We start from the raw sequence: 14,758 nt of genomic DNA on the forward strand, positions 1-14,758 counted from the left end.
TTTTAATTTACACGTAATATAACCATAAAAATTATATTATAGTGAACAAACCTAACTTAAACTATATTATTTAAAATTCAATAGACATAAAATTATTAGTTAAAACAAAACGAAAAAAGTGATAAATATATATTGATATACTACAATAGTGTACTACGAATCAACTTTATGCAGTAAAAGTTTGCTGTTCAAACAGAACAAAAAACGAGAGTAAATAAAAGTGTATATTATTAATGATTGATTTTAGTTTTCTCAAACTATTACTAGTATTGCTGTATATGTATCAATATCTAGCCAACTCATTCAGGTTAAATGTATGTTCTAATAATGCCGTTGTTATTAACTACATCTGGCATTATTATTCCATATATATATGATTTGACTATTTATGTTTCAAGAAAGCAAATTAAAGGGTCAATACAAATCGGAAATGGGGGACAAAAACACAGTTGAGCTTGAATGTTTTTGTACCGTGCATGAAATGTAACCTCATGGGTCTATTAAATGAAAAAGATCAGACAAATGTCATTTAAACCTTAGAAGATAAATATGTATTTGACACCAACAAGATTTAATTTAGGAAAAGTACAGGGTATTAATATATTATTTGTGAATTTACTGTTAATTATAATTAATTATTATATTTTAAATATATGTATAAAAAAATATATTTAAAAAATATATATAAAAGATATTTTTATTAGACACAGCTATAAAAAATATTTTTTTATTAGACACATTTACAAAGATACTTTCATTAAATACAGTCATAAACAAGAGTTAGCAAAAATTGACATAAATACTATTAGTAACGTAACAGGATTATTATTTAATTTATTAGCGAATAAGGACAATTTGTGTATGTAAGTATGTTATAATAAAATGTTACACTAAAATCAAAAGACGATGTTTAAAATGATATATAGAGTTTGTTTTGGTGAATTTTTACGAAAAGATTTTTTTTGAGTTATTTTTTTAAGAGATTTTATGGAAAAGTAAAAGTAATTTTATGTTTTGATATCTCATGCAAAAATATCTTTTTATTTATCAATTATATTTGGATATAACAATATAGAAGTATTTTTTTGTTTATTTATTACATAAAAAACATCTTTTTTTAAAGAAAAAAAGATCTTTTAAAAAAAGATGAAAATTACAGCTTTTCAAAAAAGATGCTTTTTTATTTTTTACTGTTTTTACTTTTACTACTAAAAATTTGCTAAACACGTTAAAAAAATAAAAAAGATCTTTTTTCATTAAAAAAAGATCTTTTTTATCAAAATAATGACACCTAAACAAGCACATAGTAGACATAAAATAAGATGAATTGAATTAAAAGAAAACTGATTTGAATAAATAATTAAGAGAATATGTATATGTGGTTATGTTGGTTTATATATTAATATAATCATATTAGATGTATACTAAAATCAATTATCAATTATTAATATAAAAATATATATTAAAAATAAACTATATATATATAATATTTGATTTTAATAATAACAAATTTTAGCATGTAAATTGATATTAATATTAGGTTGTGTCGAAATTGAAAAGTCAAAGTCATAGTCATAAATCAAAATCCGAGATTGATAGAAATTGGAAATGTGTGAAGTGGGACACAACATTCCAACGCGTGGAAGATTGTTTTGTCACTCACTCACTCTCACTCCCCAAAACATATCCCATCCAACAATAAAAATACAATTACATACATAACACACGAAAGCAACACAATAATTATTATGATATGAAGAAAAAAAGAAAAATGTGAATGAAACGTAGCATCTCTGCGTCCACACACTGCCTCCCTTTGTTGTCTTGTAGTTGTCAAAATTAACTCAACCTTGTCACACTCGCATTTGCCATTTCTTCCATCATCTTAATTATAATCTTTAATTTATATATATAAATATTAAATTGTCTTCTATTATGTATAATTTTTTAACTATTTAATACAAAAATAAAAAATAAGGTTCATTATTATTTCTCTCACTTTTTAAATAAATTATATATTAATATTTTAGACATCATAGAACTTTTCATATATTAATTATATTAACACTAATGCCTTGTTAAGTGTTATCAATTATTGGTGTAAGGATAGATATGGTATGAGTTGAATCCAAAATTCTAGTTTCTAATATGAGAGACGCTAGGTAACTAATAATTTTTTTGAATAATATAAATAATCACTAATCAAATATAATAATACATTACACTACTAAATTATCTACCTAAATTTTAATATTAGAATAACCATCCACACACCTAGTGAAATGAATATCCGATATATTCATTATCCACACTGTTTAGTATTTTCATTGTCTATTTATATTTTTGCTTCTAATATAAATTATAATTTGTTCATTACAAATTCCTATTTAATTTTAAGAGTCTTATATATTTAGGACACACTTATTATATAAAGAAGTATTAAAAGAAAAAATTTCACAAAAATTCAAGGTTTTGATATTTTAAAAATTTTATAAGTTAGTTATTATTCATATCTCTCCTTCATAAATTGTTAGCTAAATTCCTAATTTTAATATGCTCCTAATACTCACTACTAATATTTTTAATTATATCATATATATTAACCATTGAGAGATATAACTAAATACGAATACTCAAAGAATTCAGCTAAAATTGCTATAAGAGTATTGGCCAAGAGAATAAAAATAAAATAAGATCGTGCTAGGAGCCAATACTTTTAGGGTAGAAAAAAGAAAGAAAATTAGTTAGTATTAGTTCAAATTGAAACAAAATTAAAGAAAAATATTAGCTCCCTAAAATTTTTAATACTAAAAAAAATTATTGTATTTAACTTAACGTTCATAATTTTATATATAATACATCTATAATTATACTACATTTAAAATTTACCTATTTATTTTAGTAATAATTAAAAAAACAAATTTAAAAGTCAACTATTTTAATTTATATTAGCTAACACTTTTAATTAGCAGTCTAATATCTTTAGCTCAGCAAATTAACACCATATAGTACTTTTAATCAATATTTTTAATATTATTGACTACTGTTTATTGAAAATAATAAATTGTATTCATCCTGCAACATGATTCATTAGAGAATACAAAGTAAAAAATTGAAATTTCTCTAGGCTGATTTTTAATTTATTGTCTTCCAATTTTTTAAAGTGTTTATCTCAAGATATGTTTTAATGTTTTATCATGACAAATTGTGTGGAGAATTAAAGATGACCGAATTTTAATATCCATCTCGACGAGGCCATTAATTAATAGTAGATAGGTTATAGGAAGGCAGTTCATAAGTAACAGTTTATTGTTTATTATTTGTTGTAATGTTAGGAAAAAGTCAAATCCATGTTTCATCAATTAAGATACAAACATTGCTTCTCTCCAACTTGTCTCATGACACCAAATTTGAGTGTCTCGACATTAAAATAAATTAAACATGCCTAATTATTTTTAATAATTTAAACATCTCTTGCAATTTAAGTTCATTATTATATATGATCTTTAAATATATAAATAATATATCTACTCTACTTTAATAGCTAGCAATAGTAGCTCTAAATTTCATTTATCCTAAAAATTTTAACTAATAAAAAATATATAAATAATTATATTTTTAACATATTTTTATTTATTTAAAAATCTTTTTTAGATTTGTATAAATTTTGTATAGGTGAGGAAATGATTTAGAGAGATATGAACATATATATATTGACTCAATTAGCTAATTAATCACTCAATTTTATGGATATGGAAGGCTTGGATGTGCTATTTCTAGATGTGGAGTTATGATGTATAAGATAAAAATGTGGGACAGATTTTCCTGAGCCAAAGGTATAACAACCCGGATAATGTGAGTTCTATGGAAATGAAATTTTGCTTCACAAATCGCATGGTCCGATTTGCAGGTAATGGAATTTGAAATCTAAAACACACCACTCGGACCTTCCGTTTTATTTGTTCTGGCTAAATTTGTTGAGCAAAATGCAACTTGGATCGTCCGTTTTCAGGAACACAATTCGCAGAGTCTGAATTCTAGTTCCTCTGATCTCACAACGAAGTGAAGCATCTCTCCTCTCTATATGCGAGTCTAACACCTTCTTTCCTTCCATATTTAAAATAAAAAACGCATAAATATCAGTGTAAGAAAATTTAAATAAAAATGAGAAAAAAAATATGAATAAGAGTTTGGGGTGATTGGGACAGATGCATTGTAGAACTACAAAGACAAATTCATTGCAAAGAAGGTGAGAGAGAGAGAAATAGAGAGGGGACAGAGATTCACTTCAACGTCCACCTCTTATGCGCTCATGCCTCTAAAATTCAATTTCAGATATTAATTATAATATTAGGAAATGAATGAACATTATTAATCAATGAAGCATGCATCCACATCACATGCACATACATACATGACAACTTCCCTTTGCGGTTTCCCCCTCAATTTATGAATCACTGCTTTTAATTGCTTTCATATCAACATATGTTTGCATTGCTGTCCTCTTTAATTCCTCATCTCGTTCCTTCACATCAACAACACACAAATTATAGATACAACTCAACAACATATGACTTCTTATTAATTTCTTCTAAAAAACTCTTTGTGCTTAGCTTTTAACTTAATTAGCTGTAGTAATCTATAAGAGAGAATCACTAAAAAAAATAACTATTATGATGGAAGAGCCTAAAGTCTTATAATATAGTTGTTTAAGTATTTGTACGTCTAGTTTAACTTTGCGATGTTTCACTTGATTTTTTATGGGCTAAAACTTTTCGCTAATCTGAATTCTCTACAAAAAAAAAAATTTAATTTTAAGAAAGTTATTCTGATAAAGACGTTTAAACATTTTTTTATAAAGATATTTTTAAATAATTAAAATTTAATACATATAATTGATTGAATTATGTTATTTTTATTAAAATTAAATAAACCAAAACATTTGACTGAAAAATTGGTAAATTATACTTTGAACCTGTTTGAACTAATATTTTTTTAATAAAAAATAATTTCAATATTCTTCTTCTTATTATTATTATATAAAAATTTTGAGAATCCTAAATTCTAACCGTTTTATTTTCTTCGTTATAGAGTTAAGATTGAAGGTTTTCAAAATTAAAACGTATATATATAACAAGAATGTTTTAGTTATTTTCTATAATAGAATTATGTAGTCATTTTCTACAAAAAAAATATTAATTTAGATCGGTTCAAGATTTGGTTTATCGATTTTTCGACAAAGTCAATTTGTCTGATCTAATTTTGAAAAAAATAACACAATTTAATCGATTATATGTATTCAATTTTAATTACTAAAAAATATTTTTAGAAAAAGACGCTTTAAGCATCTTTATCAAAGTGACTCCCTTTTATTTTTGACTGGCCAATTCTAAACAAAAAGTACTAATATAATAAATCACAAGGCCTTAACACAAAAAAACTAAAGCTGTTAAAATGGGTTAAATTCATCGGTTAGTTTATTTACCCATTTTTTTTTATTGAAAAGTGATATTTTTGTCAAAATATTTTTTAAAAAAATAAAATAAAAGGATAAACAGACCAACTTGTTTAACCTATTGAGTTGGCCATAAATAGTTCAAAAAATTATGATCCATAAATAAGACAGATTTAAACGGACTAACCTGTTTAACCCATATATTTAAATGAGTCGAATCTAAATAAGTCAAGTTGACCTGTTTGTCAATACTAAAAAAAAATAATCACCACTATAATAATAAAAATATCTAACATCTTATTATAAGACTTTTTTTTTCTTTAGATGATATCCTCTTCATAAGAAATTATTTTTCAAATTTTGGTCCAAAATAGATTCATACCATTAACTTGATTATTATTAATTTATTATTATGAGAATCAAGTTCGTTCTATTTAACCTTGCCTTATTACTCTTTCATGCTCAATTAAGTATACTAATTTAATAATTTCGTTCAGTTATCTGTCCAAAGCAATATTTAAATTCTTTTATCTGGTCATTTGAAATAATTAATTATTTTATTGAGACAAATTTAAAAGTTGTATTAGAGTTTGAATAATGATCCTTACATACGTAATCTAATTAATCAAAAGAACACCTCACATGTTGAGTTGAAATCCTAATAAAACCAAGTATGATAAGATCGGATAATTATTGCAGACACTGTTCCTTCAATATATATAGTCATCATGGCATGGCTCTTCACCAAGAACAAGATTGAATAAGAAAAACAAAAACAAACATAGAGCCACGACAACCATAATAATGATATATTGATGTATTAATAGCTATACCAGTTGTGCGGATATAGACCCAGACCAAGGCAATAACTTAATTAGTAGAAGAAAACTGGTATATATATAATAACAGAGAAAGAGAAATTAAAGAAGGAAAACTAGGGGCAACAACTTTATCGAATTCTGGCCAGTATATAATCAGTAAAGAAGAGTGAACTATTAGATAAAATTTTACACTAATCTCACATCATTAAAAATTTTATTGATAGCTATAAATTTCAAAAGTTGCTGGCTCCTAGCATTCCTCATTAAAAAAATAAGATAATTTAGAGAGTATATATACTTAAATAGATTTCTAAAAAATTTACGTCAAATATTTTTGTGTTAAAAAAATGGTATTACATTAAGATTTTTAAATTTTACAAAAATAATTTAATTTTATTATTAACGACGATGAAATCAAAATGTTAGTAATAAGATAAAAATTCAAGTGCAGTTGACTTTATGTAAAGTTGATAGTTGAGAACCGTTAGATTAAAATTTAGTCAAATCAGGCAAACTATCTAATAACTCTCAGTTATCAACTTCACGTGAAGTCGACTGCACCTGAGTTTCTACCTGGTGATAATCTGTAAGTGATAACTAACGGGGTAATCACTAATAATCAAATAGAAACTAATATCTAACTATGTACTTAACTGAATGATATCTCGCTCCAATATAATTATTGGGGAGAGGGGAAGAAAATTAAGAAGAAACTATTTTGAAATTTGTTTGATTTGGATGCATGGGTAGCAAGAAGACACATCCTCAAAGAAGATGGAAGAATTAAAATAGAAGATGAGACAAGTGATGAAGGGTGTATTTAAGTGTTGGTGGGATGGTTGCAGTGCTTGCCATATAGTAGTAATACATTGAGGGTACAAATTTGCACACAAAACGGGTCATGCAAAGGTTCCAATTCAATATGGGATCGACAACTGCCTAAATTTGACGTCTGCCTCCATGTGTTTTCAATGTTACATCTTCAATTCAATGATGCCAACATCCATCTAAACCTATCTAGGTAAATCGTCTAGTTTCCATGACATCACCTTATTAACTAACTAATCCCGGGATATACATGCTTATATATACTTAACTTACACATAATTATTTAATTAACCTATTCATTATTTGTAAATTTGCAATTAAATGGGAACGAGGATCTTTCATGTATCTAGCTTTACCAAAAACTTATGTTTTTTTATAAATATTATTCTTGGTGACACAAATATCATGTTAGAGCTTCTATATAATCAAGAGGTCTAGATTTTAGTCTTTGTTGTCTCCCAATTTCTTTTATCATAATTTTAAAAAAATTTTTAAAAATAAATAATTTGATGTAAAAACATTGTTGGTGTTCTTTCTATATATCTCTCTCTTTCCGGGATCCCCACCACCACTCATATTTCATTTATCAATTAGGGCAGTGCATGGCTGGGCCTTACTAAGCTAATGGTGTATGTCTTTATTTTGTTTTTTATTTTTGGTGGTTATAAGGTCTCTTTCTTGCTTATAATTATATCATCTTATGCTTCTTATTTTTATGTTTCATTTTAGCGCCGAGTCTTAGCTAGGCTTGCGTGGGCTAAGATTTTTCTTAGCTTCTCTCCGGGAATAACAAATTATTTCTCTCAATAAGAGAAATAAATCTGAAGCTTATAAAATAAATTAGAATACCTCTTATCACTGCTCTTAAAAATTTATTTATATTTTTACCAAAAAAAATTATTTATAAAAAAAACACATTAATAATTATTTTTAATATGCATATTTAGTTTTTATGTAATAGTTTTTTTTTATAAGTTTATGTATATTTTTTTAATATCTTATATTAAAATTCTCTTTTTAAAAATTTAACAAAAATTGAATTTTAATTTTTTTAATTATAAAATTTTAATATTATATTATAAAATTATTATTTCTAAAAATTTAAGTTGACATAATGAGTTACATGATGAATATATCTTCAATAATAGGCAAAAATATATATAATAAAATTAAGAAAATAATGAATTCAAGTCATAATGATAAATGCTATATGTGGAATGGTTAAATTTGGCCTACAGCATATAATAATTAATAACACACCACTTTTAATTTCGTTGTTGTAGCAATGACCTCAAAATTAGGGGAAAAAGTTTAGTGCCGCTCCATTTGGCAACAGTCTAGTGCTTGTTTTTAACTTCAATAGGTATGATTGGACCGTGCTATGCACCCATTAATAGATATTATCCAGCCTATAGTATAGCTTAAATGATTATATTTGCAAGATGATTCGTTTTATTTATTTGTTATTTTTTTCCCATTTAATTGAAAGCCAATGGCTTAATGGCTTTGCACATATCTCTCATAGGCTCATAGATTAACCTATATATGTAATATAATAATTGACATTTTTATTAATCGTCTTGAGGTTATTGTGATAATATTTGGAGAGAAAAAAAATTACCTAATTCTTCTTGGACATATTCTTTAAAGAAAAAGTTTACTGATCAATCATTTTTGTGATTTCTAACCAGCATTTAATCATCAAAATAAAAGTGAATGATTTCTTACTATTAGATATAATTTTATACCATTAAAAATATTATTAATAGCCAATTAATAATTACAAAACACTAAAATTACTGGCCTCCTAACATTCTTTTTTTTTAAGTATTAGTTCAATAATTTCTTGATATTAATTGAACCATAGAATAATGTATCTCACTAGACATAATCTGGAAAACAAAATGAAGTAGCTACCGATATGCATTTAAGAGAAATAGCTTAAAATTCTATCTCAATGTTGGGACTTGGGAGGTCTAATAAGCGTCCAATATTAGAAATATTTTAATGCACTCAAAATTCTAATAAGCGTCCAAAATTCTACCACTCAAAATATAATTTTCTTAGTTTTTAATGCACTAAAATATATTGAACAAAAATCAAAATTCTCATTTTTTTCTCTCTTATCTAATATATTTAATCAAAGAACTCTTAATTACTTCCTTAAAGAAAAAGTCAATATTTATAATACTAGAACAAAATATTTTTAAGAAATATTTATACATATTTAAAAATTGGTATATTGATCATTTCTCTTACTATTATCATTGTTTCTTTTTAATAACACGTTAATTAGGAAACAAAAATACTTTAATATATACGAAAAATCCAACAACCGAAACATCATTTATATGTGATGTGTGGAAAAAAAATTAATAATAATAATAATAAGGAAATGTTTGACAAAATATATCAATATTCAATATATAAATTATTTTACCTTGTTATATGGAGTATACAATTTTTATTTAATATTATTTGAAAATTATTTGCTTTATTATTATAATAATAAATTATTGCTGAAGAAAAATGAACTTTGTCATAAACTTGTTGGATCCAAACTAGTTTAGTTAATTAGTTTATCCCAAAAAATATATATTAAAATATCAAAATTTCTTTTATTCTAAAAAAAGAAAATATATTAACACATATATGAATTTTGTGAGGAATAGTAAATGTTAGCGTAAACCTCGTACCTAAAAATATTAAAAGGCGAGAGAATCTGATAGTTTGAGAACCTAGGAATCTTGAAACTTGAAAGTACTTACCAGATTTACCCAACACTGTTGTGAGAGTTACTGTTACTGTACATAGGTAATTTGAATTGCGTGGAGAATCATAAGCCATGTTTGTGGAAACATTTTCGGTCCTCCCCTCAAATGGAAAAATATTCATAAATCAAAATAAGAAGGATTAATTACAACATTATTATAATATTATTAAGATTTGATTATAAAAGTATTAAAATATTACTATTTATTAATAATTTACTTATATTAATATTTATATCAAAATACTACTTGTGGTATACTAATGTTTAAGACAGAGCTAAAATTTTTAATAATACAGATTTTGAAACTATAGAATGGGTATCTTAGTAATCCTAGCAGGTACAGAGATGAATTATTATTATCTAAAATGTAATGTAATCTAAAAATGTGAAAAGGTTAGAAATTGAATTAAGTTTAAGATGAAATGAAATATTGGTAACAAAAAAAAACATAGACAGAGAAAAGAAAAGGCCCCCTCTGCTGTCTCCTCTGCTGCGTTAAGAAGTGTGGGTCTCTCACTTTGGCCTTTTTATCATCTCTCTCTCTCTCTCTCTCTCTCTCTCTCTCTCTCTCTGCTTCCAACCATCCATGTCTGCCATACACTTCGTCATCACCTTCTTCCATCCCTTTCAATCCTTCAACACCAACTACTCTCTTTTCTAAACACACAATAAATAACAATTCTGTCTTCTTTTTTTTATTATTTTTTTTCTTAATTCTCTTTTTCTCTTTTCTTCTCTTCCTTTTCTTCTGGGGTGAGCTTTTTTGTGCTTAAATTTTGGAGCTTTGAAGAGATCTTGTTGGGGAGATTCTTCTGCAATTCAGTTACAGATTCTTTTGTTGCTTCTCTTATATTCTCTTTCCTCTTCACTGTCTACCTCACAGACAGGACACACTATGTTTTTCCCTGGATCTTGAGCTTCTTTCTTTTTTACGCTTTTGGCAATGTTTCAATTGTAAACTTAAACACTGCCTCTTCCAATTTCAACTCTTCCTTCAAAATTCTCCTTTTCAAGCATCCTCCACAGAGAAAAGAAGAAAAAAATTGTGTGTCTCAAGTGTTGTTTCTCTTCCATGGACTTTCACATGGCTCTCGTTCTTCCATGAAAGCTACCCTTTTCGGCTCCCCCAATTGTTTCAAAGTTGTGGATAGACAAAAGAAGTCTGGTTTAATTGACAGCAAAATAGGGAAGGACGCTTCTGGAGTCTGAATTCTTCGGTCAGCAAAATTGGATGGTATTCATAGTTTGCATCCACTTTCTGAGGTTTTCCTGATTTTGTAATTGGCACTGATTTTTATTTTACTTTATTTATTAATTTATTTTTTGCTTTTCTTCTGGTTTCAGCTTTGCTGTGAACTGTGATCCTATATGCTTTTTCAGGTAATTAATTTTTCTCTTCTTTTTTTTTTCATTAAAAAAATTGGCTACACCCGATAATTGCTTGTCATGAATATTGAATAGTGTGGGTGAATTAAGGAAAATTGATGAAAGTGTGAGGATTTGATGCAGTGAAAAAGCTAATCTGAGGATGATAACGTTTATGGAGTCAAAGGAGAAAACAAGAGAAGCAGTGGAGAAGTGTCTGGACCCTCAGCTATGGCATGCGTGTGCAGGTGGCATGGTGCAGATGCCACAGGTGAACACAAAGGTCTATTACTTCCCTCAGGGCCATGCTGAGCATGCATGTGGTCCTGTGAACTTTAGGACCTGCCCCAAAGTGGTTCCACCTATGGTTCCATGCAGGGTTGCTGCTGTGAAGTACATGGCTGATCCTGAGACTGATGAGGTCTATGCCAAGCTTAGGCTTCTTCCTCTCAGTGGCAATGATGCTGATTATGGAAATGATGCTGGTGTTGTTGGAGGAGGTGGAATCCATGAACCTGAGGCTCAGGATAAGCCTGCTTCATTTGCAAAGACCTTGACTCAATCTGATGCCAACAATGGTGGGGGGTTTTCGGTTCCTAGGTATTGTGCCGAGACCATTTTCCCGCGGCTGGACTACTCGGCCGACCCTCCGGTACAGAGCATACTTGCAAAAGATGTTCACGGCGAGACGTGGAAGTTTAGGCACATTTATAGGGGCACGCCGAGGCGGCACCTCCTAACTACCGGTTGGAGTACTTTTGTGAATCACAAGAAGCTTGTGGCTGGGGACTCAATTGTGTTTTTGAGGGCGGACAATGGGGAACTGTGTGTTGGGATTCGGAGAGCAAAGAAGGGTCTAGGAGGTGGGCCTGAGGCTTCTTCAGGTTGGAATCCAGCGGGTGGAAATTGTCCAATGCCTTATGGTGGATTTCCAGGGTTTCTGAAGGAGGATGATATGAGGCTCTTGAGAAATGGATTGGACACTGGCACAAGAATGATGGGGAAGGGAAAAGTGCGGCCTGAAGGAGTCATTGAAGCTGCTACTCTTGCTGCCAACAAGCAACCTTTTGAGGTCGTTTACTACCCTCGCGCGAGTACGCCCGAGTTCTGTGTGAAGGCCTCACTGGTTGAAGCTGCACTGCAGATTAGGTGGTGCTCTGGAATAAGGTTCAAGATGGCCTTTGAAACCGAGGACTCGTCGCGAATTAGCTGGTTTATGGGTACCATATCTTCAGTTCAGGTTGCTGATCCCCTTGGATGGCCTAACTCACCTTGGAGGCTTCTTCAGGTAACAAACATATTAAACTAGAACAGAACATTACATAGTTCTGAAATATGCTGAATTTGGTAGAAACTATAAATATATATTTGCACATTGCGCTCAATAATGTTAAGAAGCAATTCAACCATACAATGCATGATTCCTAATCAATGAAGTTTGTAACTCTCTTAAGAATATGTTGATAGGTTACATGGGACGAACCAGATTTACTTCAAAATGTGAGAAGAGTGAGTCCATGGCTTGTTGAATTGGTATCAAACATGCCTGCCCTTCATCTTTCACCTTTCTCACCGCCGCGGAAGAAATTAAGATTGCCCCAACACCCGGATTTTCCCCTTGATGGCCAAATTCATGTGCCAACATTTTCCAGCAACCTTCTAGGTCCGAGTAACCCCTATGGTTGTCTACCCGAAACTACTCCTGCTGGCATGCAGGGAGCCAGGCATGCTCATTATGGTATATCCTTATCAGATCTCCACCTCAGTAAACTGCAGTCAGGTCTATATTCGGCTGGTTTCCCGTCTCTTGATCACGCTGCTACACCAATCAGGGTCCCCAATAACTTACTATTGCAAAAACCCAGCACCAGTGAAAGTGTCTCTTGCTTGTTATCTATGGCGAGTTCTGTGCAATCCTCAAAGAAACCAGATGAAGGGAAGACACCACAGCTTGTGCTTTTTGGCCAAAAGATTCTCACAGAGCAGCAGCTCTCTCTCAGCAGCTCTGGTGATGCTGTCTCCCCTGTTCTTACCGGAAATAGTTCATCCGATGGAAATGCTGATAAACTCAATAATTTTTCTGATGGTTCTGGTTCTGCTCTGCATCAGCAAGGTATACCAGAACGCTCCTCTTGTGAGAGGTTCCCGTGGTATAGGGATCACCGTCAAGAAACCGAGGCCGGTTTGGAGACCGGTCACTGCAAAGTTTTTATGGAATCGGAAGATGTAGGTCGGACATTGGACCTCTCGTTGCTTGCTTCGTACGATGAACTGCACAGAAAGCTAGCAGACATGTTTGGCATCGAAAAATCCGAGATGCTAAGTCATGTGCTCTACCGAGACATAAATGGTGCAGTCAAACACCTTGGAGATGAACCATTCAGGTAAGAAAATAAATGCAAAATTGAAATCCAACTTAAGGCTTGACATGTTTATCTCATTGTCCTTTATGTTATTGTTGCAGTGATTTCTCAAGAACAACAAAGAGATTGACTATTCTAATGGATTCCAGCAGTGACAATGTAGGAGTGTAGTTGAAGAAAAAATAAAACCAATTCTTTTTTACCCTTTTCAATTGTATAGTTGGTTTATCAAATCCTCTATATTCCCATTTATGACCCCTTTTACCCCTTCCTTAAGAATTGGAAGGAAGGATCTGATTTTTGAATATCATACTCTCCAAGATAATTCTTTCTCGATCTATGATCTATCTTGGAGACATATTTTGTATTTTGGATTTTGAGATTTTATTGCAGTGATCATAACTCTTGATCCTTTATTCCTTCTTGCTTCTCAATTTTGACTTGGCACATCTTTGTTGTTCTAAATTTTGTTGAAAGGGTAGAGAACCTGATATAAATAGATTGGTCTGTATTATTGTATTGTGTATCAATTGCAAACACTTAAATTGAAAAAAGAGAAAGTGACTCTGTTGTTGTTCTGCAATTAACCTCAAGATATTTTTACATTTTTGTCTTGTTGCTGCCATCACATACATATAAAACAGTTTCATGTTGCATTAAATTTGGCCCTTAGCCCCAAAATGTATGTAAACATAATAACTCTTGTCAACAGAATAATCAATTGGGGGGTCTTTCTGTTCTGGTTTGGTTGGTGGAAAATTGGTGCATGGTTTTGTTAGGAACTTCACTTTCAAGTCAAATTCAAATATTAATGAGTGGCAATATGGTAGGTTTAATAATATGTATTTATTTTGCTCCTTGTTAAAAATGCAAAAACTAGAAGCAAGGTCTTTCAACCTTCTTATGCATTTATTAATTAATTGCATATTAAACGATATAGTAGCTTAGCACATAAGTAAACCCAAGAAAAATGAGGTGAACAAATGTGAACAAGTTTCAGTTCATGAGACACACAGAGATTAATAATCTTCCCAAAATAATAATGTTAGCTTGGTTGACCCGGAAAATTAAAGCACAAATTGAAGGAAAATATTTAGTTAGTTGAAGGGGCCGGGTGTGTAATCACGGGTTAGAGAAACATATGTACATAGGT

General features: G+C 29.7%; 1 protein-coding gene across 2 annotated transcripts; it reads left to right on the forward strand.

Annotated features, from left to right (window-relative positions):
* Positions 1-10,433: 10,433 nt before the first annotated feature.
* Positions 10,434-14,021, forward strand: LOC107476303 (auxin response factor 18). 2 transcript variants are annotated; one of them, XM_016096104.3, is made up of 5 exons: positions 10,434-11,111; positions 11,222-11,257; positions 11,387-12,530; positions 12,710-13,626; positions 13,707-14,021. In XM_016096104.3, exons 3-5 carry the CDS (start codon positions 11,406-11,408, stop codon positions 13,774-13,776), a joined length of 2,112 nt encoding a protein of 703 aa, XP_015951590.1. In that variant the 5' UTR covers positions 10,434-11,111; positions 11,222-11,257; positions 11,387-11,405; the 3' UTR covers positions 13,777-14,021. The 2 variants fall into 2 exon arrangements, with proteins under 2 accessions (XP_015951590.1, XP_052113195.1); XM_052257235.1 differs by lacking the exons at positions 10,434-11,111; positions 11,222-11,257 and having other exon boundaries at positions 11,282-12,530.
* Positions 14,022-14,758: the final 737 nt, after the last annotated feature.

This window comes from Arachis duranensis, chromosome 2 (assembly GCF_000817695.3).
Source record: "Arachis duranensis cultivar V14167 chromosome 2, aradu.V14167.gnm2.J7QH, whole genome shotgun sequence".
In the NCBI taxonomy this organism is placed as follows: domain Eukaryota; kingdom Viridiplantae; phylum Streptophyta; class Magnoliopsida; order Fabales; family Fabaceae; genus Arachis; species Arachis duranensis.

Excerpts from the sequence above, each read along its gene's own strand:
- LOC107476303 (XM_016096104.3), top strand. The coding sequence starts at position 11,406 with ATGATAACGTTTATGGAGTCAAAGGAGAAAACAAGAGAAGCAGTGGAG. Across the intron at positions 12,531-12,709 it reads CACCTTGGAGGCTTCTTCAG|GTTACATGGGACGAACCAGA; the intron begins GTAACAAACATA and ends ATATGTTGATAG. Across the intron at positions 13,627-13,706 it reads CTTGGAGATGAACCATTCAG|TGATTTCTCAAGAACAACAA; the intron begins GTAAGAAAATAA and ends TTATTGTTGCAG.